This window comes from Orycteropus afer, unplaced genomic scaffold (assembly GCF_000298275.1).
Source record: "Orycteropus afer afer isolate SDZICR_OR568_19922 unplaced genomic scaffold, OryAfe1.0 scaffold00033, whole genome shotgun sequence".
Classification (NCBI taxonomy): domain Eukaryota; kingdom Metazoa; phylum Chordata; class Mammalia; order Tubulidentata; family Orycteropodidae; genus Orycteropus; species Orycteropus afer.
In genome coordinates this window covers 10,996,086-11,023,475 of record NW_006921620.1, presented here as the reverse complement: position 1 = coordinate 11,023,475, position 27,390 = coordinate 10,996,086, and the positions used below count along the sequence as shown (strand labels likewise).

At 36.9% G+C, this 27,390-nt stretch overlaps 1 protein-coding gene across 1 annotated transcript in view; it reads left to right on the top strand.

The window, feature by feature from the left end:
- The window catches only part of DPYD (dihydropyrimidine dehydrogenase), a 1,117,863-nt gene that overhangs the window by 507,463 nt on the left and 583,010 nt on the right, over window positions 1–27,390 (top strand). Inside the window, exon 12 of the mRNA XM_007936128.1 lies at window positions 9,831–10,046. Coding sequence (XP_007934319.1) covers window positions 9,831–10,046 — 216 coding nt within the window. The remainder of the gene's footprint in view (window positions 1–9,830; window positions 10,047–27,390) is intronic.

Genomic DNA, 27,390 nt, shown 5'->3' with positions numbered 1-27,390 from the left:
TTTTTTTTTTTTTTTTTGCAGTGTTCCCTTCCCTCTAGGAGCTCTGGTAGCATAGTGCCTAAGGCACTTCACTGCTAACCAGAAGGCTGGTGGTTCAAATCCACCAGCCACTCCTCGGAAGGAAGGTTGGGCAATCTACTTCCGTAGTGATACTGTCTCGGAAACCCAAGGAGGGTCGCTATGAGTCAGGTCTGACTCGATGGCACATAACAACAACAACAACCTTTCCCTCTACTCCCACCCCTGGCAACCAACAAAGAAAGTTTCCCTCCTTTCCTTGACCCTCCACAACAACAAACTAACACTATATTTGTCCTTCTGTGATTGACTTATTTCATTCAGCACAATGTCCTCCAAGTTTATCCATGTTATGCGGTGTTTTGCAGACTCTACATGATTCTTTAGTGCTGCATGACATGCCATTGTGTGTCTGTACCATAGTTTGATCATCCACTTTTCCATTGATGGGCACGTAGGTTATTTTCATTTTTTGCTATTGTAAATAGTGTTGCAATGAACATGTTGTTGTTGTTGTGTGCCGTCGAGTCAGACTCGACTCATAGCGACCCCTCTTTGGGTTTCCGAGATGGTAACACTATGGAAGTAGATTGCCCAACCTTTTTTCCGAGCAATGAACATAGGTGTGCATATACATCTGTTCCTGTCCTGGCTCTCACCCCTCTATGATATATGCCTAATAATGGGATTGCTGGGTCAAATGGTATCTCCAATTCCAGCTTTCTAAGGAATCGCCATACTGCTTTCCACAGTGGTTGCATCACTTCACAGTCCCACCAGCAGTATATGAGAGTCCCAATCTCTCCACATCCTCACCAGCATTTGTTGTTTTCTGTCTTATTGAACTTTGCCATCATTGCTGGGGTGAGATGGTATCTCATTGTTGTTTTGATTTGCATCTCTCTGATGCCCAAACGATTGTGAACATCTCTTCATGTATTTGCTGACCACCTGAATATCCTCCTTGGTGAAGTGTCTATTCATGTCTTCTGCCCATTTTTCAATTGGATTGTTAATTCCTTTGCTGTTGCAGCTTTGGAGTTTTCTATAAATCTTAGAGATAAGTCCCTTGACAGATATGTAACTTTCGACAAGTATGGATTTGTTGCTGTCATTTTTATTATGTGCTTTTTCGTGGTGTCAATTTCTTCCATATTATTTTCTGTGCTGAGCTTGTTTATGAATCGTGTTATGACTTCCCTCATTGCTATTGTTTTAGTATTTGCTAGATATTTCTGCTGGTCCTCTTTTTTATTTTGATGTGAAGGTTTATCATTTTTCTTTGAGGTTACCCTGTGATTTATAGTTTTCTTCCCAAGTTTAGAATAGCCCATTCTATCTTGTAGTTGTCTTGATTTTCCTACCATTTAGAAGTTCTGTAACTACACATGTTTTTTCCTCTTTTTGGTTTGTAGTTGTCCTCATTTGTCAATTGATATCTTTGGTTCCCTGTTTAAAATCTTGAAGGTTTATTTACTTTGGATACTTCCATACCTGGGTTGGTTTCTGAGTTATGTCATCATGTGTGTTAATGGTCAGTTATTGTTTGCTGTTGTTGATTCTCTGTCCAAAGGATTCCCTTGTAAGGTTGGTCTGGTTTTAACAAATTCCCCTAATTTCAGTTTATCTGGAAATGTCCTAATTTCACCTTCATATTTGAGGGCAATTTTGCTGGGTATATAATTCTTGGTTGGAAATTTTTCTCTTTCAGTGTTTTATATATATTACCCATTGTCTTCTCGCCTGCATGGTTTCTGCTGAGAAATCTGAGCTTAGTCTTATTAGTTGCCCCTTGTAGGTAACTTTTCGTTTTTCCTGTGCTGCTTTCAGGATTTTTTTCTTTGTCTTTGGCGTTGGTGAGTTTGATGATGATATATCTTGGTGATTTTCTTTTGAGGTCTATCCTGTTTGGGGTTCATTGGACTTCTTGAATAGATATATTCTCATCTTTCATTATACCAGGAAAATTCTCTTCCAACCAATCTTCAACAATTTTCCCTGTGGTTTTATTTGTCTCTTCCTGTTCTGGACTTCCGGTTACACATAAGTTATTCATTTTGATTGTATCCCAAATGAACCTTAGGCTTTCTTCCTTTTGTTTTTCTCTCTTTTCTGACTGCTTTCTAAAGAAGAGTTGAGATATTTGCCTTCAGTATCACTAATTCTGTCTTTCATTGATTCATTTCTACTCCTTTGCCCATTCAATATCTTATCTATTTCTGAAAATTTAGAATTAATCTTCTGAATTTCTGTGTGTAGATTTTGTATCATTTCTACTTTTTCATTTATTTTGTCATTTTGTTCTTGTATTGTCTTTTGTAATTGTTTTAGGGTTTTCTCTGTTTTCCTCAATTTTATTAGTGTTTTCCTTGAGTTGTCTCTCAATTCATTGAAGATACCTAAATATAATTCTTTTGAATTCCTTATCAGGTAGTTCCAGTGCTGCGTCTTCCTCAAGGATGTGTTTTGGGTCTGTATCCTGATCCCTTGTTTCTCTTGCTCTATCTTGCTTCTTTGTGTGGACTGTGATGCTCTGTTGTCTCCGAGGCATTGTGATGTTTTTGTGTTTACATTTAATTGGTGATTGTATGTTAGAGTGACTTGCCCACGATGTTCATTTTCTTTGTTTTATCTACGTAAGCAGGGTACTGTGCTGTGCTCCTCTGTTTGCTAGTTGGCAGCCCTTATACACTCACCACCTGTCTCCTTTCCTGTTGTCAGCCTCTCATATGTCCCTGCCATACTTGGCAAACAGAGACTATTCTTAGGTCCCTGGAATCTGAATAAGAATGCTGTCACTTTAAAATCCAAAATTTGCCACTTGTAAAGATTCAAAATGGCTGCACCTTCGATCACTTTATGTGTCCAAAAAGACCACCACTTATAAATAGTCAAAGTGGCTGCGCCCTCTGTCACTTTAACTATCCAAAATAGCCACCACTTGTAAACAATCAAAATGGCTGCACCCTCCAGGCAGTGGAAAGTCCACAGCTCAGGTTGTCTCCCTCCTTGCTATTTCCCTTCCTAGTCATAGACCACCAGCACAGTCATCCCTGCTGCCCTTGGCGACCAGAGCCGATCTTTAGGTGAATTCTCAGGTCCCAACACCACATGGAAATATTCAGGCTGTTGGTCCCATCAGAATATCTGACAGGCCACTGCTCTGACCATCTCCATACTCACGGTTTTCATTCAGATTTTTTCACTAGTTGGTACCTAATCCACTTCTGTATTCTTCCTTTCAAAGTTCAGGGCACCAGGATTATCTTCTGTATCTCTGTTAGTTGGTTTCTCTTTTCTTTGTTGAAGAGGGTCTGTGGAGCTTGTCTGCCTATTCCTCCATCTTACCTGAAGTCTGACTGGCATATACTCTTGACTTTATTTTTCATAATTGATTTTTCAAGGCATGTTTATCTCTTTCTGTGTGTGTATGTGAGTCTGTGTGTAGTATGTACTCAATCAAATCAGCATAAATAACTTTCAAACCCATTCCCCCTTTTGAGGTCATTAATGCTTTAGAAAAATAATGTTTATGCTAATGAGGGCAGCTTGACATGATGCAGCAAGTGGAAGTGTGAATTCAGATCTTACTCTATAATTTAGTAGTTATTTACATTAATTTATCTGCGCCTTACTTTCCTCATCTGCAATAGGATGAAAATATGCTTAACTTGAAGAGTTGTCTTCATAAAGACTGTATAAGTAGAAAACACTTATCACTGGGTCTGACATAGTATTGTTTGGAAACAGACAATGCTTGTACACCTATCTTGTTGATTTTGAAAATAAAGCATGTATCTTATTATTTGAGTAGGCCTTGACATTTGGACAGTGTATTGATATCTGTCAGTGCTGATATTTAATAAACAGAAAAGAGGCCCCATATGAGTACCTTTTGGAGCATTTGTCCAGATTATAACGATATGTCATTTTCTGAATAGGTCCCCAGTATCCATTTGCTTGAATACATTTGACATACAACACAGCTATGCCAAACCAGAACATCTCTCTTTTGAATTAGGAATTAGGAAGAGCATTCACATGGCTAAAGCAGTGGTTCTCAACCTTGATGCAAAGTGAAGTCACTTGAGGAATTAAAAACAGAAACTAATACTGAGTCCCATTCACAGCAGTTCTGATGTAATGAGTTTAGAGTCTGGCCTGGACATTAGAATTTTTAAAACTTCACACATATTTCTAAAATGATTGGGCTAGACCTATAAAAGATCAGCTTTAATGGTGTCTGAGGGAATAGGGTGAGCCTTCTGGATAAAGAAGCAGAGGAAGCCAGTTCACAGAGAGAAGAAAATAGATGTTCACAGAAGAGGAGAGAAGTATCTTATGGTTTTCTGTAAGGGTTCTTGACCCTCCTGAGGCTCAGCTGCATTGCTACTTGAGTTTTCTGAGATCTTTTTATACAAAAACACACACACAAAATGAAACCTCACTGCTGCTGAGTTGATTCCACTCATAGCAACCCCTCCTTGGGTTTCTGAGGCAGTATCTCTATGAAAATAGATTGCCCAATCTTCCTTATGAGGAGTGGCTGGTGGGTTTGAACGACCAGCCTTCTGGTTAGCAGTCAGATGCCTTAGGAATACTCTCATGATAATCATCTGATGCTAGTTTCTGTTACTTGCTAACAGAAGAGTCCATTCTAAGCCAGTAGTCAAAAATCAGAAGGAAGGGAAAAAATGTTTTATGTTAAGCTGGTCCTTGGCAATATTGGGAGATTGCTAAAATTTTCATGTCACTGTGTATGATTGAATTATACAATGTATATATTTACAGAGTAACTTGATTGCTTACCTTTGCCACTACATGGCTGTTTTGAGAGCTGTTGCTATAATCAGTGGTCTTCCTGAGGTCAGAGTTGCATATTACTCTACATTGAAATCATAGACATTTCATATATCTGAAATAATGTTTATGATTATTTCATCTAAACTCATTATCATCTTACTTGGAACTGATGTAAAAAAGAGGTTAAGTACCTGAAGTCATTAGTATGATATATTCAACATATATAGTAAGTATCTTTCCTCCAAGAAAGGCGAAATGAAATTAGGTGCTGAAATAAATTAAAGAGGAGACACATACATGTAACTAAACAAGTGCAGAGTATGATGAGGAAATAACTTTATCAGGAGCCAGTGAGGTTTCTGGGAGCTCTGGTGGCATAGTGCCTATAGCATTTGACTGCTAACTGGAAGGCTGGAGGTTCAAATCCAGCAGCCACTCCTCAGAAGGAAGACTGGGCAATCTACTTCCATAGAGATACCTCCTTGGAAACCCAAGGAGGGGTCGCTATGAGTTGAATTGACTAAACATCAATGAGTTTGGTTTTTTTGGTTTAGAGGAGTTTCCTAGTGGAGATGACACCACGATTGACTCTTGAAGTATTAGTTGGAAATTTCAAAGTAGATACACTAAGCAGGAACAAAAATTTCAGGCAAAAACAAAAACAAAAAAAGTAATAATACGTAGCTATATTAATGGATTGTCTTGTTTGAGAAATTATAAATTGTTTAACGAACTGAAGAATAAGATGTTGTGAAGTATAGGAGATGAGATTAGCTAAGGAGGGGGAGTGGGAGGGAGAGGCCAGATCGCAATTATATAATGCTAAAGAGTAGGTTGGTAGTGATGTACCTTGACGGATTTGCATATAGAAATGAAATAAGAAAATTTAAATGTAACTCATAAAAAAATTGAGAACTTTCATAGTCTATAGTTGTCATAGAGTTGATTTGTAAAATTTAGAATAAAAGTGACAAAAATCTTTAATTAATCTCAAAAGAAAAGAGGACCAAAGAGAGGGAGGGATTTTTTTTTTTTCTTTAACGTCATCTTCAGCCATTCTTTTTGCTGTCAATGTTTTACATTTGTGACAATGGCTTCTAAAAAATAAATGTTACTTTTTATCTTTATATTATAAAAATCTGCTGGACATCTAGTCTTGCTTTTCGCCTCTATTTTTACAACTCCTTCCTCATCAAGCCTCCCCAGTCCTCATCCCAGTTCTTTATCACCTTAGCCTGTTTTGCTTCTGTAATTATATTTTTGTTTTTCCATTATATGTAGTTTGAAGCACCTGAGAGGGCCTGGCAATGTCCAGATTATAAGGCCATCTCTACTTTAGAAAGGGAGATGGTGGAAAACTGCATACATCTGAAACTGAAGTTCTTGTGTTTAACCTTTTTCAACTCTGTGAGCAGGTTCCTCAATTTTAGAGCATGTAGGTAAATGAGATATCCAAAAAATGACCTAAAATATTTGGTATTGAAAATACTTATTAAGGGGAAATTATTTAGCTGCACAGGGGAGGGGAAGCAATTTGGAAAATATACAATAGTTCTTTGAAAAATATTTTATTATTGTATTTATTATTGTGAATATTATATTTCCATAATGGAATATTCATAATGCATCATTATGTAACTAATCCTCATTGTTCAATATAAGCTTGTTTTATGTGTCCATTATTGACTAATACTCTAAGATGGCTGAAAAAAAAAATATTGTCTAAAACTGAAAATCTGGACCATGTTTCTTTGAAAGGGAATACATTAACATACATTTTGGATGGATTGATTTGAAGTAACAACACAACCTCCATACCAAAGGGCTTTAAAGTCTGTTGGAAATCTGAATTTGGAGGTTGAGAATAGGATTGGGAAGAATTAATTTTGTGTTGAGCACTGAAGTTTGAGATGTGTAGGGAAATAGCCTTTTAAATTTAAAGAAAAGAAAGTGTAAATTAGAGTCTGGGTATGTTGTGAAGTTGCATGGACTAGGTTGCTGTAGCACCACACTGTGGCAAGAAGCCACAAAGACAAAACTAAAATAGCCCAGTGTGTGCTCAATCTGAAGTCAAGACTGCCTATTGCAAGTGAAGGTTTTAGCTTATTTCCATGCACACGTATGCATACACATCAGTAGCCAGCATTTTTGTCAATAAAAGAAAAAAAATCTGTTTTATAAGAAGCTGTCCTTCTCCTTTGAAAGTGTTCTCTCTGTGTATATTTATTTCTTGTTATTTGTTTGATTTGCTTGTGTTTGTTTGTATTAAAGCTTAAGGAAAATCTTACAAAGTTTGTCCAAATCATTTCTTTTCTAAGTATCAAGGTAGAAACCTTCACTATATTTTCAGAGCATTCGTCAACAAACAAACAAATAAACAAACAATCCCACTGCTATTGAGTTGATTCCAACTCATAGCAACCCCTATTGGGTTTCCAAGGTTGTACCTCTTCACAGAAGTAGATTGCCTCATCTTCCTTTCACAGAGCAGCTGGTAGGTTTGAACTGCCAACCTTCTGGTTAGCAGCCAAATGCCTTACCCTGTACACCACCAGAGCTCCTTATTTAAACTACAAATTAAAAGATGCTAGTTGAACTACAAATATATGTCTGCCTCCTGTCTCCTTGGGTTGTTGCCTAATGTTATAGATAGTTAAAATTGTAAACAAACTAAAATTCAGCCCTGAGACTACACTCACTCAAAACTCACTGCTGTCGAGTCAGATCCAACTCATAGCGACGCCTCCTTGGGTTTCCGAGACAGTATCTCTACAGAAGTAGATTGTCCAGTCTTCCTTCTGAGGAGTGTCTGGTGAGTTTGAACCACCAGCCTTCTGGTTAGCAGTCAAATGCTTTAGGAACTACGCCACTACAGGCGAGTAGATATTTCAACAGAAAACCATAATGAGAAGAAAGCCTATTGTGTCTCCCAAATATGAGGCTACATGTATTTCTGCTGTTGGCATCAGGCAGATGATTGCCCTATATGGTTTATTTGTTGTTATTGTTATGTGCCATCAAGTCAGACCTGACTCATAGCGACCACTCCTTGGGTTTCCAAGGCAGTATCACTACGGATGTAGATTGCCCTATCTTTCTTCTGAGGAGTGGGTGGTGGATTTGAACTGCCAGCCTTATGCTTAGCAGTCAAGTGTCTTATGCACTGTGCTACCAGAGCTCCCATCTGGTTTATAAGACTCCTCAAATAAGAAAGATGTTTCTTTACTTTTCCAGTATTAACTGACTCCTGCTGTCAAGAAATTTTTCCTTAACCTAAAATCGTGTGATTCAATTTAAATCATGATTACACAGAGCAAAGAAAATGCCATCCAGCAGGGAGTCTCTTCCATACCCATCCCTGTACATTCTTAAATGAATACACACGTTTACCCCTAACATACACACACGCATAGACACACACACACTTCAAATTATCAGGTCTCAAGTTATCCCCTATTTCCTTACATTTTTGTTGTTAGGTGCCGTCGAGTCGGACCCGACTCATAGCGACCCCTCCTTGGGTTTCCGAGGCAGTATCACTAAGGAAGTAGATTGCCCAACCTTCCTTCCGAGGAGTGGCTGGTTCCTTACATTATACATTATAATTTTTGCTTTTGCTAATAATCCTTTTAATATTATTTCAGTCCTGCATAAAGACAGGAGAAGTTATGTTCACAACAGCACTGACCAGTATTTGGGAATGTACACTGAAGCCCAGAATACCCCTGACAGTAGGTGTCTGCCAGAACTGAAGCCCAGACACCATCAGACACTTTAGTGAAGGTACCAGAGACACATTAGTCTTTCAGTTGACAAGTTTGATGCCTTTTTCCATATTAAATGAACTTTGCTTTGCATTATAAATGGTGGAGAGCCAGAAATAATTTCAATGCAAGTCATGGCAATCTTTATCTACCCATGACACACTTCTGTAAAATTAAAGTTCTGCTCAAATAACTTTTCTTTTGAGTGATGATTCACAAGAGAGAGGATTTCTTACTTTTGAATTAACACGCCCTGTCCATTCACTAACTACTTTGACTGAAAAAATGCATCCTTTTTATATTTTCTAGTGTCATTTGCCTTTCAAAACTAAACAGAGGGAGCTGGGTGGGAGGAAAGAAGAAAAGGAAGGAGGAAAGGAAGATCTTTACAAAAAAAAAGGCTTGATAAGATCTTTAATAACATTCAGTAAGCACCTACTATGCTTCTGTGTGCCATGTACTTTACATGAGTGTTTTCATTTAATCCTTCCAATAGTTCTGTGAGTGGCGTTATTAGAGTGATTACTTAAGAAAGTGAAATGTACGGTTTGGAGTACCAATGATGATTTTGACATTAACTGTTTGGTACCTGTTTTTTTCCTGGAGAGGGAAGGCACAAGTGACTATATTACCCATTTTCCAAATTAGATGTCCCCCTGTGGTTTATAATCTCATGAATTTTCTAATATCCATATGAGTTAGAAATTAGGCAACCAGCATTCCTGCTGCTATACTGAAAACTGCAGAGGAGAAAAGACACAGACAGGTCAGGTAGCTTTCCTAATATCGAATAAAGAGTAGTGAGATTACTGGGAATTGAAGTTTGGCCTCCTGAATTGCTGTTACCCATATCTCTGAGCAATAAAGACCTTTCTGCAAATTAAGTACAAAAGGTCAATGGAACCAGGGTGGTAAATTCTAAAATTATTCTCTTTTGTGTTTGAATCTCAATATGTTTTAAACAGAGTTTTTCACTTGTTTGTAATGTGTGTGTGTGTGTGTGTGTGTGTATATATATATATATATATATATACTATTATTACCCTCTATACTTCCTTTTAGTTTAGTAAGGAAGGGTATTATATGAATTTGGCTCACTGGTAGCTGACTCTTTGCCAGGCAGTTTTCATCACTGTAAACAGACCAACCTAATCTATATTAATTCAAATGTTGTGTTTGATTTTGATAAGAGATTATATGGATAAATCAGATGTGGTGTGAGCAATGATTATTTGTGTTTTGCAGTCACAATATGGAGCTTCCATTTCTGCCACGCCTGCACTGCCCCTCTTTTGCACTCCTATTGACCTGGTGGACATTAGTGTGGAAATGGCTGGACTGAAGTTCACAAATCCTTTTGGTCTTGCTAGTGCAACTCCAGCTACCAGTTCATCAATGATTCGAAGAGCATTTGAAGCTGGGTGGAGTTTCGCTCTGACCAAAACGTTTTCTCTTGATAAGGTAAGAAAATATTTTTGAAATCATGTTTACATATCCATCATTCATTTTAATTAGGGAAGACATACTATACTGGAAAGACTTTTCTGACCAAGAAATAATAGTTACTAAACTATTTGGCTCAATTGGAGGGACAGACAAGCATTTTATATACCAAAATAACATTTGGCAAGCAACTACTATGCTTCTGTGTGCCATGTACTTTGTGTAAGTTTTCATTGTATCCTCCCAATAATTCTGTGACAAAGCACAATTAGAGTGATTCTTTTCTTGAAAAATAATAAATTTACAGTTTTGTGTGTAAGTTGATGATTTTGTTATTAAATACTTGATACCTGTTTGGTTCTTGAAAAAAAAAAGAAACTCCCCTCATGCCCATGAGTTCATAATTCACACATTAATTTTTCCTTTCTTTCCATTCCTTCTGTACCATGGAAAGAGAAGGATGTACATTTCTTATTTTTTATTGTGTAAGGAGTATCACATATATAAATATTACAAAAGTGACTATATCATTTAATAATCATAACTTCATGGATTATTTTTAGACATTATTCATTGTTTTGTGATTTCTGGGTATGTGTAAATGAAGACATTTGATTGAATTCAACGTTAGAGAGATAGTGGATTTGTTTTGCACAAAATTCTTCAATCTAACTCATGTCAGAAGAAATCTTCCAGTATACTTTATCGTTGCTGGTAATAAATAAGATTCTTCTTGAATTTTTGAATCCATAAATTTTCTCTAAAATACATACACCCTGAGAGTCATGTGGCATTATGACTTTGTACTCACGCCAGACATGGATATGCTTAGTGAAAAATAACATCTTTATTAGAGTTGAGATTCAGTCTTTAAAGTACACAAAGCATATACAAAATATTTTCAAAGGAGCAAATGCATGTTTTCCAAGTGGAATGATTTATGCGATAAATCATTGTGTTCTTATATGATTTTGAATTAGAAAAGAGCAGCAGAATTTAGCATTCTTAGACCCTTTATTGATAAAATTAAAAATGCTAAACCTATTGATGTATTTAGCACTAACTGGTAGTTAGTAATAATTAATGTATAAGAATGTGTGAATCTAGTGACTAAGAAAAGGGTATCATTATTTAAATCAGCCTTATCCTTAGGCAAAGAAAATAATAGAGAACAAACATGCCCCATTAAGCACATTCTCTCTCTCTTTCTCCTCTTACTAGGATCAATAGCTGGCATTATTATGGCTAAAACATTACAGCTGTCTTATCCTGACAGCTTTACAAGATGCTATGTGTGAGAGTGGTCAAGAAAATCTAGAGAGTCCTCATGAGTTAGAAAACCAGTGTATGAAAAAAAAATAAGAATTTTAAATAGTCAAGAAAAAGGTAGTTCTTTTTTCAAATAATTAGGCTGAACATTTATAAATACTTCCATTAAGCAAGGTGTAAAAATGAATATACTGGCTTCTGCTTTAGGATACCATGAATCAATCGTTTACAACCTGTGTAGAATACTGATAGTATATTTGTCTTTGTTCCAATTCATTCTTTCAGAATTACTGTGAAGCTGTAATCAAATGGTTAATCCATTGGGAGAAAACTGAGTCTCAGAAAGCATTTAATGACCATATATTTGTTATTCTATTGTAAAAATTTATATGTAAACAGTTTTAGGTGACTAATGGGGTACAAGTGAAGAATTGTAGCCAAAAAAATAAATGTTTGCTTTGAATTTGCTTTTTTCTTTACTGGTAAAAAATGAATTCTGATTAATCAGAGACATCTGTCTTTACTCTCCTGGTGACATGCATTGATTTGTGATGCTGTCTCCTCCAGTAACATAGGAGCAGTTGCTTTTATTAGGATCACCAGCAGAAAGAAATGTGGAAGCTAACTTCCGTCTAAATCTCCAATTTGAATTTAATCTATCAATACAGAAGTCTGTGATGCTGGTGAAAAAGGAGTGTTACGAACAAATGCAAATTAAATTTGGCACATGAAACACCATTTTACTTTCTTTGATAGTGGATACAACAAAATGTTTGTGTAGAGACCATTGTAAACATAGTTGTGCAGACTGTAATGGGCCTACATAATGCCATTTTCAAAAAAGATTATTTTCTGTGCATGATTTTGCAAAATACTCAGTTTGCATCTACTCTTTTGCTTTATTTTCTTTTCTTACATTGTCCCTAATTAGTGACTGAACTTGTTGTGAATATGCAAGTATAGAAGCTCTGTGCTTTCTTAGTGATGAAATGCTATACAACTCAGTAAAATGAACACCTGGTTTTCCTACAGCCTTTTATTAAAACCATTATATGTACTATATATTTGTGTGACATTATAACATACCAATTTAGATTAGCCTTATTATAATTTATTATGCCAATTCAAAAAGCTACTTAAAATGTATTAAAATTCAGAATCTTGACATTTGAAATTTGGATGTTCTTAATATGACAAAGGGTATTCTATGGAGTTTTGTTATCATATGAAATATTAATATTTCAAAATACAGTTTTGATGAAGTACAATTTGCCGAGCCTGCATATGATAAAGAAATTAAATGCTTACCAAGGGAGTTCTGTAAAAATTAGAGCCCTGCCTGAACATCTGCTGGAAATTTTATTATCCTGTCCTACTGACAGTGTAGCTCCCTCGTTGTTTTTCTAGATTGACAGCTGAATATTGCACTGATTTCTGCAGCAAATATGTTTAGGTGAACTTTGTTTCCCTTTTTTTTATTTTTTTGGGAGTTCAGAACATGCTTTTGATTTTCATCCTATATTTTTTTATACTCTTGACATTTGTAGATGCCAGATTGAGGTCTAATATGCTGTAGCAATGATAGACCATTGACTTACAGTGAAATGCCAGTTGATATCTCAGTAAACAGAAATATTATTATTCTTTACTGTGCAGTCTGTATAAAAGCTGTATGTGCTTTCTTTAGGGAGGCAAATGATCAGATTTTTAATGTCAAATATGAAAAGATCTGTGTTTGCTTCTGTGTTAAATAACATCAAAAATGGATTTTATTAACTATATTCCTACCCCTAAAATCAGCCTTGCTTAAAAGAATGTCCCCAAATACCTACATTGCTTTTCTTGAGATTATGTTTTATTAAAATTATGTTTTAAATGTAATTATAAACATTATTTCTTTATAAATATATTTTGGTTTCAAGTTTAAATTTTAAAAAGTCAAGGATGAATCAACATGTCAAAAGTAAAGTAAAGCTAAATGATCAAAACAAATCAGAAAAAAGCTCTATTTGAGAATATTAGAAATGGTTTGGACTTGACATAAAATAACCTTTTGACCTGTGTTCACATTATATTGACAGAAAATATATCTAATTTTTTTTTGTTTTCATTAGTTATCTCCATAAATTTTGTCCTTACAGAGAAATACGTATTATATACTGTGAGCAGATAATACCTAACTGCAAGTTGCATGTATCTTTACCATTACACAGATTAATAAAGTAACAAAGAAGTGTTTATTACTATCCTAAATCAAATTCAAACCTTAGCAATAGTTCACTTCATTTACAAAGTGTATATTGGCATTATAGTAAACTTGTGATTGATTTTTAATAAGAAAATGTATCGAATGCATATGCTTTGTTTTAATAAGTATCAGATGTTGTGTAAATTAGTATATATATAATAGGTCTCTCTCAATATAAAATTCTGAAAACTTGAGAAATATTAAAGTCTGCATTATTTGTTTGGAACTGAAACATCGATTATAGCTATATTCAAAAACTCCAACTTTATACCACATAGCAAAAGTATATTGTTGTTGTTGTTTTGTGCTGTCGAGTCAGACCCAACTCATAGGGACCCCTCCTTGGGTTTCCGAGGCAGTATCACTACAGAAGTAGATTGCCCAATCTTCCTTCCGAGGAGTGGCTTGTGGGTATAGATGTACATTTATTTTTTTCTTAGTATAGATGTATTAAACATGATATAAAAATTTAAAGTTGGCCTTTACTTTTGATAAATATTTCATAAATACTTATTAGATAAATAAGTTAATAAATGCATTAATAGATTTTTTTAGCTGCAGCATATTGAGGGCTTTTTTTTTTTTTTCACCCAGCCTTAAAAACAGAAGTTAACAAATAAAAAATTGACCTCAATCAAAGGTAAAAGGCCAATTTTAAATTTTCATATCATGATTTAGCACAGCTATAATGTCTAAAAATGCGAATGCCAGTGGAATTGTGTTTTAAAACTTAAATTGCTGTGTTACCTTTCAAATATAGAGAAGTTTTGATAAAAGATAATAAAATCTCACAATATGGGGAAAGGACATAAAAATCATCTGGCCCAGCTCTCCAAGTACATACATCAGTATTCCTGAGAGAAGAAATATAACCTGTTCTTGAATAGTTCCAGTTAAAAGAAATATGCCTGATCCTTCAGGCAGCTTGTTGCAGCCTTATGGCTACTTGCTATCAAGCCTCATGGTTCCTTATTATGGAGACTACACATACAATGGAACAAAACTGCCCGCCCCTGCAGCAGCTTCACAGTCTTTGCCATGCTGGAGCCCATTGCTGCAGCTGCTGCTTGGAACTGAGTGCCTTCCAACTGAGGGGCTCATCTTCCAACACTATGTAGGACAATACTCTGTTCTGGTCCATAGGTTTTCATTGGCTCATTTCATTGGCTCGTGAAGTAGATTGACAGGTCTTTCTTTCTAACCTGTTGTAGTCCAGAAGCTCTGCTAAAACCTGTCTACCATGGGTGAAACAGCTAGTATTTGAAATATTAGTGGTATAGTTTCCAAGTTTCCAGCATCATAGCTATATGTAAGCCACTACAGTATGACAAAATGATAGATGGGTGGTGGGTTCTACTTATGGCAGGACCTAACTTTATAAACCCCCAAATCTTCATGTAAGTTTCATCCATGTTTTCTAGTTCTGTCCTCTTAAGACCCATGGAATGTATTGTTGTTGTTGTTGTTGTTGTTATGTGCCTTTGAGTCGGACCCGATTCATAGAGACCCCTCCTTGGATTTCTGAGGCAGTATCACTATGGAAGTGATTGCCCAACCTTCCTTCCAAGGAGTGGCTGGTGGGTTTGAACTGCCAGCCTCCTGGTTAGCAGTCAAGTGCCTTAGGCACTATGTTACCAGAGCTCCCATGGAATGTATTAGTCCATCTTAATAAGGTAATTGTTGATTTTAAAATAGGTTGTTTTTTGTTTTTCCAAGTAAATACACAGCCTTGAGAAAAGCAAACCAGTGTGAAGAGGCAGTGCAATGTAGGAAGAACTTTGGCCTGAGCACCTCTGTCTAAATCACTGTCTGGGACATGTTTTTAATATTGTTGGTTGTTGTTATCGTCATTATCATACTTACTATTCATATTATTGTTGGTGTTGTAGTTAGGTGCCATGAGCTGATTTTGACTCATAGCTATCCCATGGAACAAAGTAGAACCATCCTGTATGATTTTCTAGGCTTTAATCTTTATGGGAGCAGATTGCCAGGACATTATCCTATGGAGACACTAGGTGAGTTTAAACTGACAACCTTTTGGTTAGCAGATGAGCACTTAACCATCGTGCCACAAGTGTTCCTTATTCACTTTATGAACTGCTGTTTCTTGAGTACATAAAGAAAACAAAAAGCATCAGAACTGCACCAATAGGCAACATCATGACAGACAGTGAAAAGATTGAAGTTGTCAAGGATTTCATGTTACTTGGATCTGTAATCAACACCCATGGAGGCAGCAGTCAGGAAATCAGACAATGTATTGCATTGGCAAATCTGTTGCAAAGGACCTCTTTAAAGTGGTAAATAGCAAAGACAGCACTCTGAATACTAAGGTATTCTCACACAAGCCATGGTATTTTCAAACGCCTCATATGCATGCAAAAGCTGGAAAATGAATAAGGAAGGTAGAAGAAGAATTGATGCATTTGAATTATGGTCTTGGAAAAGGATATTGAATATTACATGGATTTCCAGAAGAGCAAACAAATTTGTCTTAGAATAAGTACAGCCAGAATGCTCCTTAGAAACGAGGATGGTGAGACTTCGTCTCTCATACTTTCATCATGTTGTCAGAAAGGACCAGTCCCTGGAGAAGGATGTTATGCTCAGTAAAGTAGAGGGTCAGCAAAAAAGAAGAAGACCTGAAGCAAGATGGATTGACGCACTGGCTGCCACAATGGACTAAAGCATTCCAACCATTGTGTGGACGGTGCAGGATTGGGCAATGTTTTGTTCCATTGTACGTAGGGTTGCTATGAATTGGAACTGACTTGATAGCACATAACAAAAATAACAACACTGAGAACTTAGAATTTATTATATATATATAACTTCTCACAATATCCTTATAAGGTAGACAGTATTTTTTTTTTTCAAATAATAATAGTATGATAAAATTAAATATACTGCTCAGGATTTAAAGCACCACTTATTAATTTGTTTACAATTATAAACATTGATAATTTGCACTGAGATTATATGGGAAATTGTGTTTCACATGGTGTCTGATGGGCTTAGTCATTCATGCATTTGTGGTCTGTTGGAGGGATATTGGAAGAGTGGCAAGATGCATTCATATGTCTGTGGCCTCCACATTGATATAATCAGAGTTTGTTGGCCCCTCTCTTTCTACATAATCTTCCTGACCTCATGGTATCTCATCCTCAACGAAGCTACCTTGAGCTGTTTATAAGCTGGCAGTATTCCAAGAGGGCAGAAATTGAAGCTTCAAGGCCACTTGAAGCAAAGTCTGCAAAGTCACACACTGTTGATTCCACACTATATTCTCATGATCAAAGCAAGTACAGAGTCAGTTCAGATTAAGAGGTAAGAAAATGCCATCCATTTAGTAATTAGAGGTACTGAAAAGGAATGTATACAATACAAAAAAAATTACTGCAGCCGTCTTTGCAAACAGTGTATCCTAGCCTGCTGTTTGATCACGATGATTCCCATCCCTCCTATATCCAAAATACAACCACCCCCTTCCAAGTCACCCAAAATATCATCCAGTCATAACGTTAGGCTCTGTCCATGATCTTGTGGTCTGCATTAACTCCAAATGTATATGAGGCTCCTTAGATGCAGATTCTCTTTATCCAGAATTCTGTGAAATAGAGAAATTATCTACTCCTGTAGAAACAGTTGTTGTACAGTTGATTTTGACCCTATGACTGTCAGAGTAGAACTGTTTTCAATAGCTGATTTTTCAGAATTAGGCCTTTCTTCCAAGATGCATCGGGGTGTACTCAAACCGCCAATCTTTTAGTTAGCTGCTGAGTGTATTGACCATTTGCATCACCAAAGCATGCGCCCATAAACCCAAAAAAATGAACCCCACTGCCATCAATTCAATTCTGACAAATAGCAACCCTATAGGACAGAGTAGAACTGCCTCATAGGGGATCCAAAGGCTGAAAATCCTTAGGGAAGCAGACTGCCTCATTTTTCTCCTGCTGAGAGGCTGGTGGATTTGAACTGCCAAACTTTTGGTTAGCATCCAAATGCTATACCACAAATCAAGTGATATGAGGAGATCACTGCAATATATATACTCTCATTTAGAAACAAGAGAAATGTAAGGCACATAGGAGTCACTGGTCCATAGCACTTTTGAAATTCATTTAAACACATGATGTCAGGTATGTTCCTTGATTAAGCTGTCAGTGGTTCCTGCTTCCTGGCAGATTGCTTCTGTCTGTTATTGGCTCTGCCCCCTGGGCTCTTGGTTCTATTCTCTCAGATTTATTATTTTAGAAATGACCCATGTTTTCAGCTGAGTAGTCTTTCTAGCCTGTGCCTACACATAGAATGTTAGGACCCTATCCCTCTTTTCATTTTGAATTACCCTTTTATTTCTAGTTGACAGCGATGTCATTATAAAACTCTCTTTACAACTTTGTGAATCTATTAAGAGCTGACTCTGTGACTCAAATCTACATCCATAATTTTTTTGAGACAGACATTTCTCCACTTTGGGTCCTGCTGCTTTAAGGTTCTTAAATCTATATTGTCTAGCTGAGAGAATCTAGTAGGATCTGCTTTAAATATTTCTAAGTTCTTAACAAAATGACTTACAACCCTCAATATGATCTTTAACCTGAGGGCATGTTTCAGTTTTAGAATATTTTTTTCCAGCCGGCAGAGACTGAGTATAAACATCAATTTTCTTTCTCAACTCAGTGAGTTCTGGACCTGCTTCATTTGCTGTAAATTTTGCTTAACAAGTTAAATAGATGCTACTTTATTATTTTTAAAAATACTTTTTATTGAAATATAATTTATGTACAGTGAAATACACAAAACAAAGTGACATGGGTCAAGGCATTTTTTTTCAATATTCCTTCCCCTCCCTTCACACCGATGGTAACCAACAAAGAAAGTTTCCTTCCTTCCAAACCTGTCCTTGACTTTTTACAATAATGAACTAATACTATATTTGTCCTTTTGTGATTGACTTATTTCACTCAGCATAATGTCCTCCAAGTTCATCCATGTTCTGCAGTGTTTTGCAGAGCCTACGTTATTCTCTAGATACTTTATTTTTTCTCTATCTTTTAGTATGTTATGATTCAATGATAGAAACACTCAACTGATTCTTTCAGCATTCTATCTAGCTATGTCCTTGGTTAGATCTATATTCAAAATTATTACCAGCAACATTCCTGCCAATTGTTCTGCCATTATATAATACAGGCTGCTCTTTTACCAGCTTCCAATAACAATTTTCACACTGCATTTCAAGCATCCACTAAAATTTGTCCACTATTCTTCCAGCCTTTGCGAACAGCCTATTCTCAGTTTTTCTAGCTTCCACCTGCCTCTCATTCTCAAAGCCAATGGCACATGCTTAAAGATTTTCTTGTTAGTAAACATAACTGATTCTGTACCATTTTTCTTTTGCTGTATAGCAAACCACCCAACAATTTAGTGACTTAAGAAAACAACCAGTATCTACTTTTGATTCTATATGTTGGCAGTCTAATGAGGTGTCAGCTTTGTTGGCTTGCCTTTGCTCCATGCGGTGTTGGCTGGCCTCACTCATGCCTTTACAATCAGTTGACAGACTGTTTGGTGGCTGGCTGGTCCTTGATGGCTTCATTCATGTGACTAGGTCTTCAGATGACTGGGCCCGTCTCCCTCCATATGGTCTCATATTCAAGGAAGTTGCACTAGTCTTGTTCATAAGATGGCAGTGCTGTAAAAAGGCAAGAGGGGAGTAAGCAAGATTTCTTGAAGCCTAGGCATATACCTCATACAACATAATTTCCACTCTATTATATTGGTTAGGGCAAGTCACAAGACCATACCAGGAGCAAGCTCCCCTCATCAGACTTTAATTCACTATACCAGGATTTGAACCAAGGTCTGTTTGATTGCAAATTCATACTCTTCTTTATACTATGCTGCTTCAGAATTTATCCTCTCTGGGCCTCATTATTTTATGTCTAAAATGAGGGCAGTTAGACTGCATCAGTATTCTGCAGAGACCAGGAGTTTAGCTGAGCACTGGGGACCCTCCACCCTCTGCTTCACGCAGAGTAGCAGCTATGCTTTTATTTCTTTTCTTTTCAATGCTTTTAGTTCTATCGAGTTTCTATGTAAATTTCTTTTATGAGAGAATGAGAGACATATACACACAGAGAGAGAAAGAGAAAGGGAGAGGGAGGGAGACAGAGACAGAGACAGAAAAAGAATGCTTGTTAGTGCTGTTCTTTAAAAAAAAAGAAGTGAACATATGGATTGAGCTCAGTGATCTTTCAGTCCATGTTTTACTTGAAATTCTGTATTTCTATGAAATTACTGTCATAAGATACTGATGTCCTTCATTGTTGTTCTCAGTTCACACTGGCCCTCATTCTAGTTCTGCAACATGATAGGCACCTCCCTATCTTAGGACCCCTTTGCTTGATGTTTGCTGTCCTTGGAGGGCTCTGCCCTCCAATCTTTACGCGATGGGCACTTGCTTCTCCTTCAGTTCTCAGATCAAAAGTCACCCCTCAGTTACCCTTTGCTGACCACACAAGACTCAGTCTCTGTGCACCGTTAGTTACCCTTATTATCTTTTATTCCACCTCACTTACTGCTGTGTGAAATCACTATGTTCATGATCATGTATTTGTTTACTTGTTTATTTTCTCTTTTAGCCACTTGAAGGTAAGCACCATAAAAAGAAGGATGTTGTTTCTCTTGCTCACTATTGTCTACCCAGTGCCAAGAACAGTGTCTGGCAGATAGGAAGGACTCAACACATATACTTGTTAGATGAATGAATAATTACAGGATTCTAATTTGAATCACAATTCCACATGACAGCTCTTCAGTTACTTAGAGACAGCTCTCATGTCCTATCCATAAGGCTTTTCTTTTTCCTTTCTAAATAGTCCTGTTTTCCTTCACATAATAAGGTTTGCACACATTTTACCATGTAGGTTGTCTGTTCTCCCATGTGAATTTCAAGAAACTTCTTTTGATCCACATTATCTTAATTGAGAGGAAGTTGCCTGCATTTGTACAAATTGCTAGCACATATCAACCAGATGAGTATTCAGGAATAACACTGTCGGGGCTATAAATGCTAAACATAATATTTAGAGTTGTTAAGACAAATTTCACAAATATGTCACATAATAATATTTTAGAGCCTGGGTAATTCTCTTTGGATTACAGCAGAGAACATTCACAATTTACTTTTGTAATTTGTTTTGGAAGACCTTATTAGAAATAAAGATCTGGAATTGTTAAAACATTAAATCAAACTGATTTATGTTATTACTATTAAGAGTTTTTACATTACCTCATCATGAAAGTCTATGAAATAATAAATGAGCACCAATTCAGTGCATTGTTTTCACTGCTGTATTTCTAGCGCCAAAATTATATACATAATGAGTTACCATTTTTATATAATATTCTCCTAATATATACCTGGGAGCTCTGGTAGAATAGTGCCTAAGGCATTTGACTGCTAACCAGAAGGCTGGCGGTTCAAACCCACCAGCCACTCCTTGGAAGGAAGGTTGGGCAATCTATTTCCGTAGTGATACCACCTCGAAAACCCAAAGAGGGGTTGCTCTGAGTTGGGTCCGACTCGATGGCACATAACAACAACAACACAACACAGTATATACCTATGCATTAACTAAGGGGTTATAATTATTTAAATAAATTCAGTGTAAACTTACCATCTGGAACACTTTAAACATGCTAAAATCTGTGCAGTAATAATTTCATTGTCATCCAGTTAAGGTTTTTTGATTGCTATTTAGATTTCTTTTAATGAAATTTATAAAATTGACTCATTGTCAAATGAGTTCATTAAAAGGATACAGTCCACGTGTGATAGTCCTATGGGAGACTCCTTCCAAATATTCAGTTCAGGACTATTTAGCTAGCTCTTCTGTGAATCAACCTTGATCTCTTCAACAACAAAAGTGTATATGTGTGTTTGTACTTATATGCCCATTTTGTGTGTATGCTTGCAATACTGAAGCTAAATCTTGCAAGTTATCTAATAAATATACCATATGTCTCCCCAAAGTTCTAAATTAATCTTTATTTGTAGCCATGCCATATATACCAGACTTTGCTTGTTGACTAGAAAATACAGGGTATAATGTTTTCAGATGCACAGATTTATGTGTATATTTCTATTATTAAGGAGAATTCATTTAACTGTAGTCAAATTAGTGTTTTTTAAAACAGAACATTAAAGTTGTTTAAACTACTCCAATGCTTTTTACATTTTTATTTCACAATTTGGGATGTTGACTATGAAGTAGACTATCAATTTCCAATATAATTATGTTTTTACTTCTTTGTAGTTTCAGACTGTGATTTCACACTTGTTAATTAGTTAATCATTTTAGTAGAGTGGACAAAGAGAGACTCAAATAGACTTTTTAATAATATAAATTGGCATGTACAATTTTGATCTAGGATAGCTGGTAGAATTGAACTTATAATAGAAAATACTCTTAATCCATTTCTGTAAAAAGTTTTTTTGAAATAACTGGTGTCAAGGTTAATAGAAAATTTTCATATTATGGCTTAGTGGAAATTTCTTAAAAGTACAATCCTGCTGTTTGAGAAATTGGCATTATCCTTATTCTACCTGGCATAACTTTTTTGGAGATTTTACGTTCAAGTAGTTCAAAATTTCTGTGTCCCAAGGAGGGAATTTTAGCTTTGGATGTGTGGAATGTATGTTCCTAGTAGCGAGATAATTTGGAAAAAGATGGTGAGAATAGTTACACAACTTGGAGACCTTAATCAATGTCACTGAATTGCACATGTAGAAATTATTGAATTTCTGTTTATTTTGTTGTGTGTATCTTCACTACAATTTAAACTAAACAAAATCTCCACATTCTGGGTCTATTAAAATGAAGTCTTTGGTTGAAATTAACCTGGATTTAGTTCCCTATTACCTTCCTTGGCTTTGTTATTTCCTGTATTTTTGACAACATTCCAGTCATTATTAAGTAAGAATATTCTTTACTCTTCTTAAAACCCAATATCCACTGCCTACGAGTCAAATCAAACTCCTAGAGACCCTCCAGGAAAGAGTAGAAGTGTACCATAGGGTTTCCAAGGCTGTAAATCTTACAAAAGCCAAGTGTCACATCTTTCTCTTGCAGAGCAGCTCTGACTTTGAATCTCCAAATTTTCAGTTAGCAGCCAAGTGCTTTAATCACTGCACCACCAAGGCTGCCTTTATCCTTCTTGAAAAAAATAAGCATTTTTTCAACTTGTTGTCTTCCCAGCCTCCAGCACCACAATGTGAGTCTTTTCCTTGGGAGTTTGTGAGTTCTGTGAGACATTATAGTGAAATACAGAACCCTAAGATGGAATTATTGAGGGAGGAGGAGTTGATGTCAGAGATGTAGATGGAAAAGTTGGACACTTGGGGGACATCTTTAACCTCTGCCTCATAGGGACTGGTCTTGTGCTGATCTTTCTAAAAGAAATTATTCAAGCAGGAGCTCACTGTTAATCATAATGTAAATCCCATTCACCATTTCAACAATGACTTCCACTTTTCCCCTCATGGAACTCTTTTTTTTGGTTAAGCCAATGTAGTCATTTGCCTTTTGCTTCTATCATCTATACTATAATTTGACCAATCCTTATTCATAAGAAGAGGAACCATGGTGTCACAGTGGTTAAAGCACTCAGCTGTTATCCAAAATATCAGCCATTGAGACCCACCAGCCACTCTGTGGGAGAAAGATGAGGCAATGCTTCTGTAAAAATTTCCAGCTTTGGAAACCATGGGGAACACTTCTATTCTTTCCTGTAGGGTCACTCCAAAAAAAAAAAAAAAAAACCATCTCACTGCCTTGGAGTCAGATCTGACCCATAGCAACCCCTCCTTGGGCTTCTGAGGTGGTATCTGTATGGAGGCAGATTGCCCAGTCTTCCTTCCGAGGAGTGGATGGTGGGTTTGAACCGCCAGCCTTCTGGTTGGCAGTTAAATGCCTTAGGCACTATATGACCAGAGCTCCCTATGAGTCAGAATTGACATGAAGGCACTGAGTTTGGTTTGGTTGTTTTAGGCATTCGTAAGACATGTCCTCCTTTTTACCATATCATTGTCAAGGCCTGTGATGATCCTAGTCCTCTCTGGCTACCCCAACTGATCACTATCTTCTCTTCATTCTCTCAGCTTTTATAGAGTTTATTATTTGTATTACTCAATTGATGCTTATAAAATTGAATGGCTTCTTTATTTGTTTGTTTTTATTTTTTCTCTGGCTAGGTGTTAGTCTCTAGAATGCAGATCCTGTGATTTCAGGCACAGATAAGATGCCCTGCAAATCAAGGAACCAGCAAGTACCTACTGATTGACTAGTCCACTAGTTTAATCAGCAGGACGATTGTATTTTGGAATATAATATATTACTCAGCCTATTACAAATATTAGATTATTAAATATCACCAACTCTTGAAGACCAGTTTTACTTCACTGGATAAATATAATTTTATAGAGCAATAGCGTTCTTCTTTTGGAGACATACATTCATTTAGACTAACTCTGTTTCTCATGGTTGCTTTTAAGAGTCCTTTTGAATCTTTGGTCATAGTTTATTCCCTGTACCACCTATGAATGCTTTGAGTGCTTGAGTTTTTCTCAGATAAGACTTGTCTTTCCAAAGGTCCCCACCGAACAGAGTTTCTGGTGGCCTCACATTGCCTTATTTTATATGGGTCCTTCAACTGGTCCACAGGAAAATCTGACTTAACCTTTGTCCTGACCAATCCTAGGAATGCAGGCTGGTTGGTGGGATTACATCTATTTTAGCTTATCTTCCAACAGTGAACAACTCAGCACTCACTCTTTAGACATGTCAAGCAACTTGTCCATCATGCACCACCCTTTAAAAAGGAAAAAGAAAGCAGTATGGAAATTCCTTAAAAAGTTGGAATTAGAAATACAATTTGACCCAGCAATTACATTACTAGGTATATGTCCTAGGTATATATCCTAAAGAAGTGAGAGCCAGAACAAGAACATATATATATGTACACCCATGTTCATCAAAGCACTATTTACAATAGCCAAAAGATGGAAACAACCTAGGTGCCCATCTACAGAAGTATCAATAACCAAACTATGGTACATACACACAGTGAAATACTATGCAACCCTAAAGAATAACGTAGAATCTGCAAAACACCACATAACATGGATGAACTTGGAAGACATTATGCTGAGTGAATAAGTCAATTACAGAAGGACAAATATTGTATTTGTAAAAAGTCAAGGAAAGGTTTACATATGTTGTTGTTGTTATTGTTGTTTGCCATCAAATTGGATCTGACTCATAGCAACCTTTCCTTGGGTTTTCGAGGCAGGATCACTATGGAAGTAGATTTCCCAACCTTCCTTACATGTTGTTGTTGTTGTTGTTATGTGCTGTCGAGTCAGACCCGACTCATAGCGACCCCTCCTTGGGTTTCCGAGGCAGTATCACTATGGAAGTAGATTGCCCCATCTTCCTTCCAAGAAGTGGCTGGTGGGTTTGAACTGCCAGCCTTCTGGTTAGCAGTCAAGTGCCTTAGGCACTACACTACCAGAGCTTCCTTACATATGAAAGGAAATTTTCTTTCTTGGTTACCAGGAGTGAGAGGGCAAGGGAGGGAACACTGTTAGATAGGTAGAGACAAGTCTTGACTTGGGTGAAGAGAAGGGCAATGTACCAAATGTGAGTGATCAACATGGTGGCATTTAGGAACAGAAAGACATGGAAAAGAGCATGGGAGCTACAGACAACAAAGGTGAACTCTTTTGCACATACAGTACTGTGTTGTCAGTGAAGGCAAATGTTGATCTACAGGTGGAAAGATAGGTGGACAGGCTGAACTATTAGATATGTCTGTGCAGAGGGGAGTGTGCCCAAGACCATGTATAGGGTTGCCAGACAATGTTTCTACAAGTATATTTGTATGTTCTGTAAGAATTCCCAGGTATATAGTAGAGCTGAGAAGGAACAAGGTTGTAGTCACTTCTTAGCGATAGCCAGCTACCTGGAGGGAGTGAGTAGTTGGACCTGTGGGCTTGGGATCAAAGTCTCAGGGGACATCAAGCTCAACTGGTATAACATACTACACAAAAACATTGTTCCACATCCTACTTTGGTGAGTAGCAACTGGGATCTTAAAATCTTGCAAGCAGACATCTAGAAGCAACAATGAGTCTCTCCTTGTCCAGAACAAAGAAAAATGAAGAAAGCCAAAAACACATGGTAAAAATTATTCCAAGTGACTGGTACACCATGTGATCTCAGCTTGTACAACTATGGAACCAGAAAAACTATATGGTGCCCAGCTACCACTGTCAACCACTCGGAGAGGGATCTATGTAGGGAATCCTGTATAGAGTAGGAGAACAATGTAGAACAAATCTCGAAATCATTAAAAAAAAAAAAAAGAGAGACCCAGTTTGCTGGTCTGATAGAGCCTGATGGAACCACTGAGACTATATTCCCTAGCTGTCCTTCAGATATGGAATTGAACCCACTCCTGTGGCTTCCAGCCAAACAAAAGACAGGCATATGAGTTGAACATTTACATTAGGTAGATGTACTCCTTGGAGAGATCATTCATGGGAGAATAGAAGGGCTGTGTATGCACAGGGAGATAGCTTGTTGGGGGCAGGAGTGCATGGAGGGAAGCACACAGGGAAGAGGTAACTATGGGAAGAAAGTGGGAGGGGAGCTGTTGCACTGTGGGAAATTATAGTCAATGTCATGAGACAAAGTGTATGTGAGCTGCTGTATGGAAAATGAATTTGCTTAGTAAACTTTCACCCAAATCACAATAAAAACTTAAGAAAAGGAAAAAAGAAAAAAAGCAGGGAACACAATTAAGTGTTCTGGTGGCTCTTCTTCCAGCCCCTCTCCTGGGGTTTGTAGTATCAGTAGGCCCCTTAACACACCATTAAAAAAAAAAAAAAAAAAAAAACCTCACTGCTGGAGTCAATTTGACTCATTGTGACCCCTCCTTGGGTTTCCAAGGCAGTATCTCTATAGAAGTAGATTGCCCTACCTTGGTTCAGAGGAGTAACTGGTGGGTTTGAACCACCAGCCATTTGCTCACCAGTCAAATGCCTTAGGCACTATGCCACCAGAGCTCCCAACACACCATTGTTGTTGTTGTTATGTGCCGTCGAGTCGCCCCTGACTCATAGCGACCCCTCCTTGGGTTTCCAAGGCAGTATCACTATGGAAGTAGAATTGCCTAACCATTAGCACATGCCAAAAAGATCATTGTATAATCTCCAGCAGCCCTGTCTTTTTTCTTTTCTTTCTTTTTTTTTTTTTTTTTGCATCCTTATTGGAGTTGAAGTATGTAAGAGTTACCTATGAAGATTTTTGTAATCTATTTGGACATTTTTGCAAGGGGAAAATTGAGGCTCAGCCAAAATTTATATTGCTATAGGTTACATTACTACAATCTATATTGAATTTTAATCACTGACAACATCAATTTTATGAAAACATGTTATGAAAAAAAAATCTTAAATTTTATCAAGTCTCCTTCTTATTGAGATAGTTTTCTAAATTTTGTAGGTATCATATACATTTTTTACATGACAGTAGGATTGGTTTATTCTAGGTCTTCTAGGAAGCAGATAATAAGATGTGATTAATCATGTAAGCATTTTATGAGGTGGAATGCTTGTGAGAGGAAATGTGGAAGGAGCCGGGAGAGATTGGGAGAGCTGTACGATAGAAATGTTAAGTCTGACTTCAAGTGAAGGAGAGAAGAAAGGAAGTGTGTGGAAGCATCCTAGACTGTTTTAGGTCAGTTGTAGTAAAGTCATCAGAGGGTCTTCAT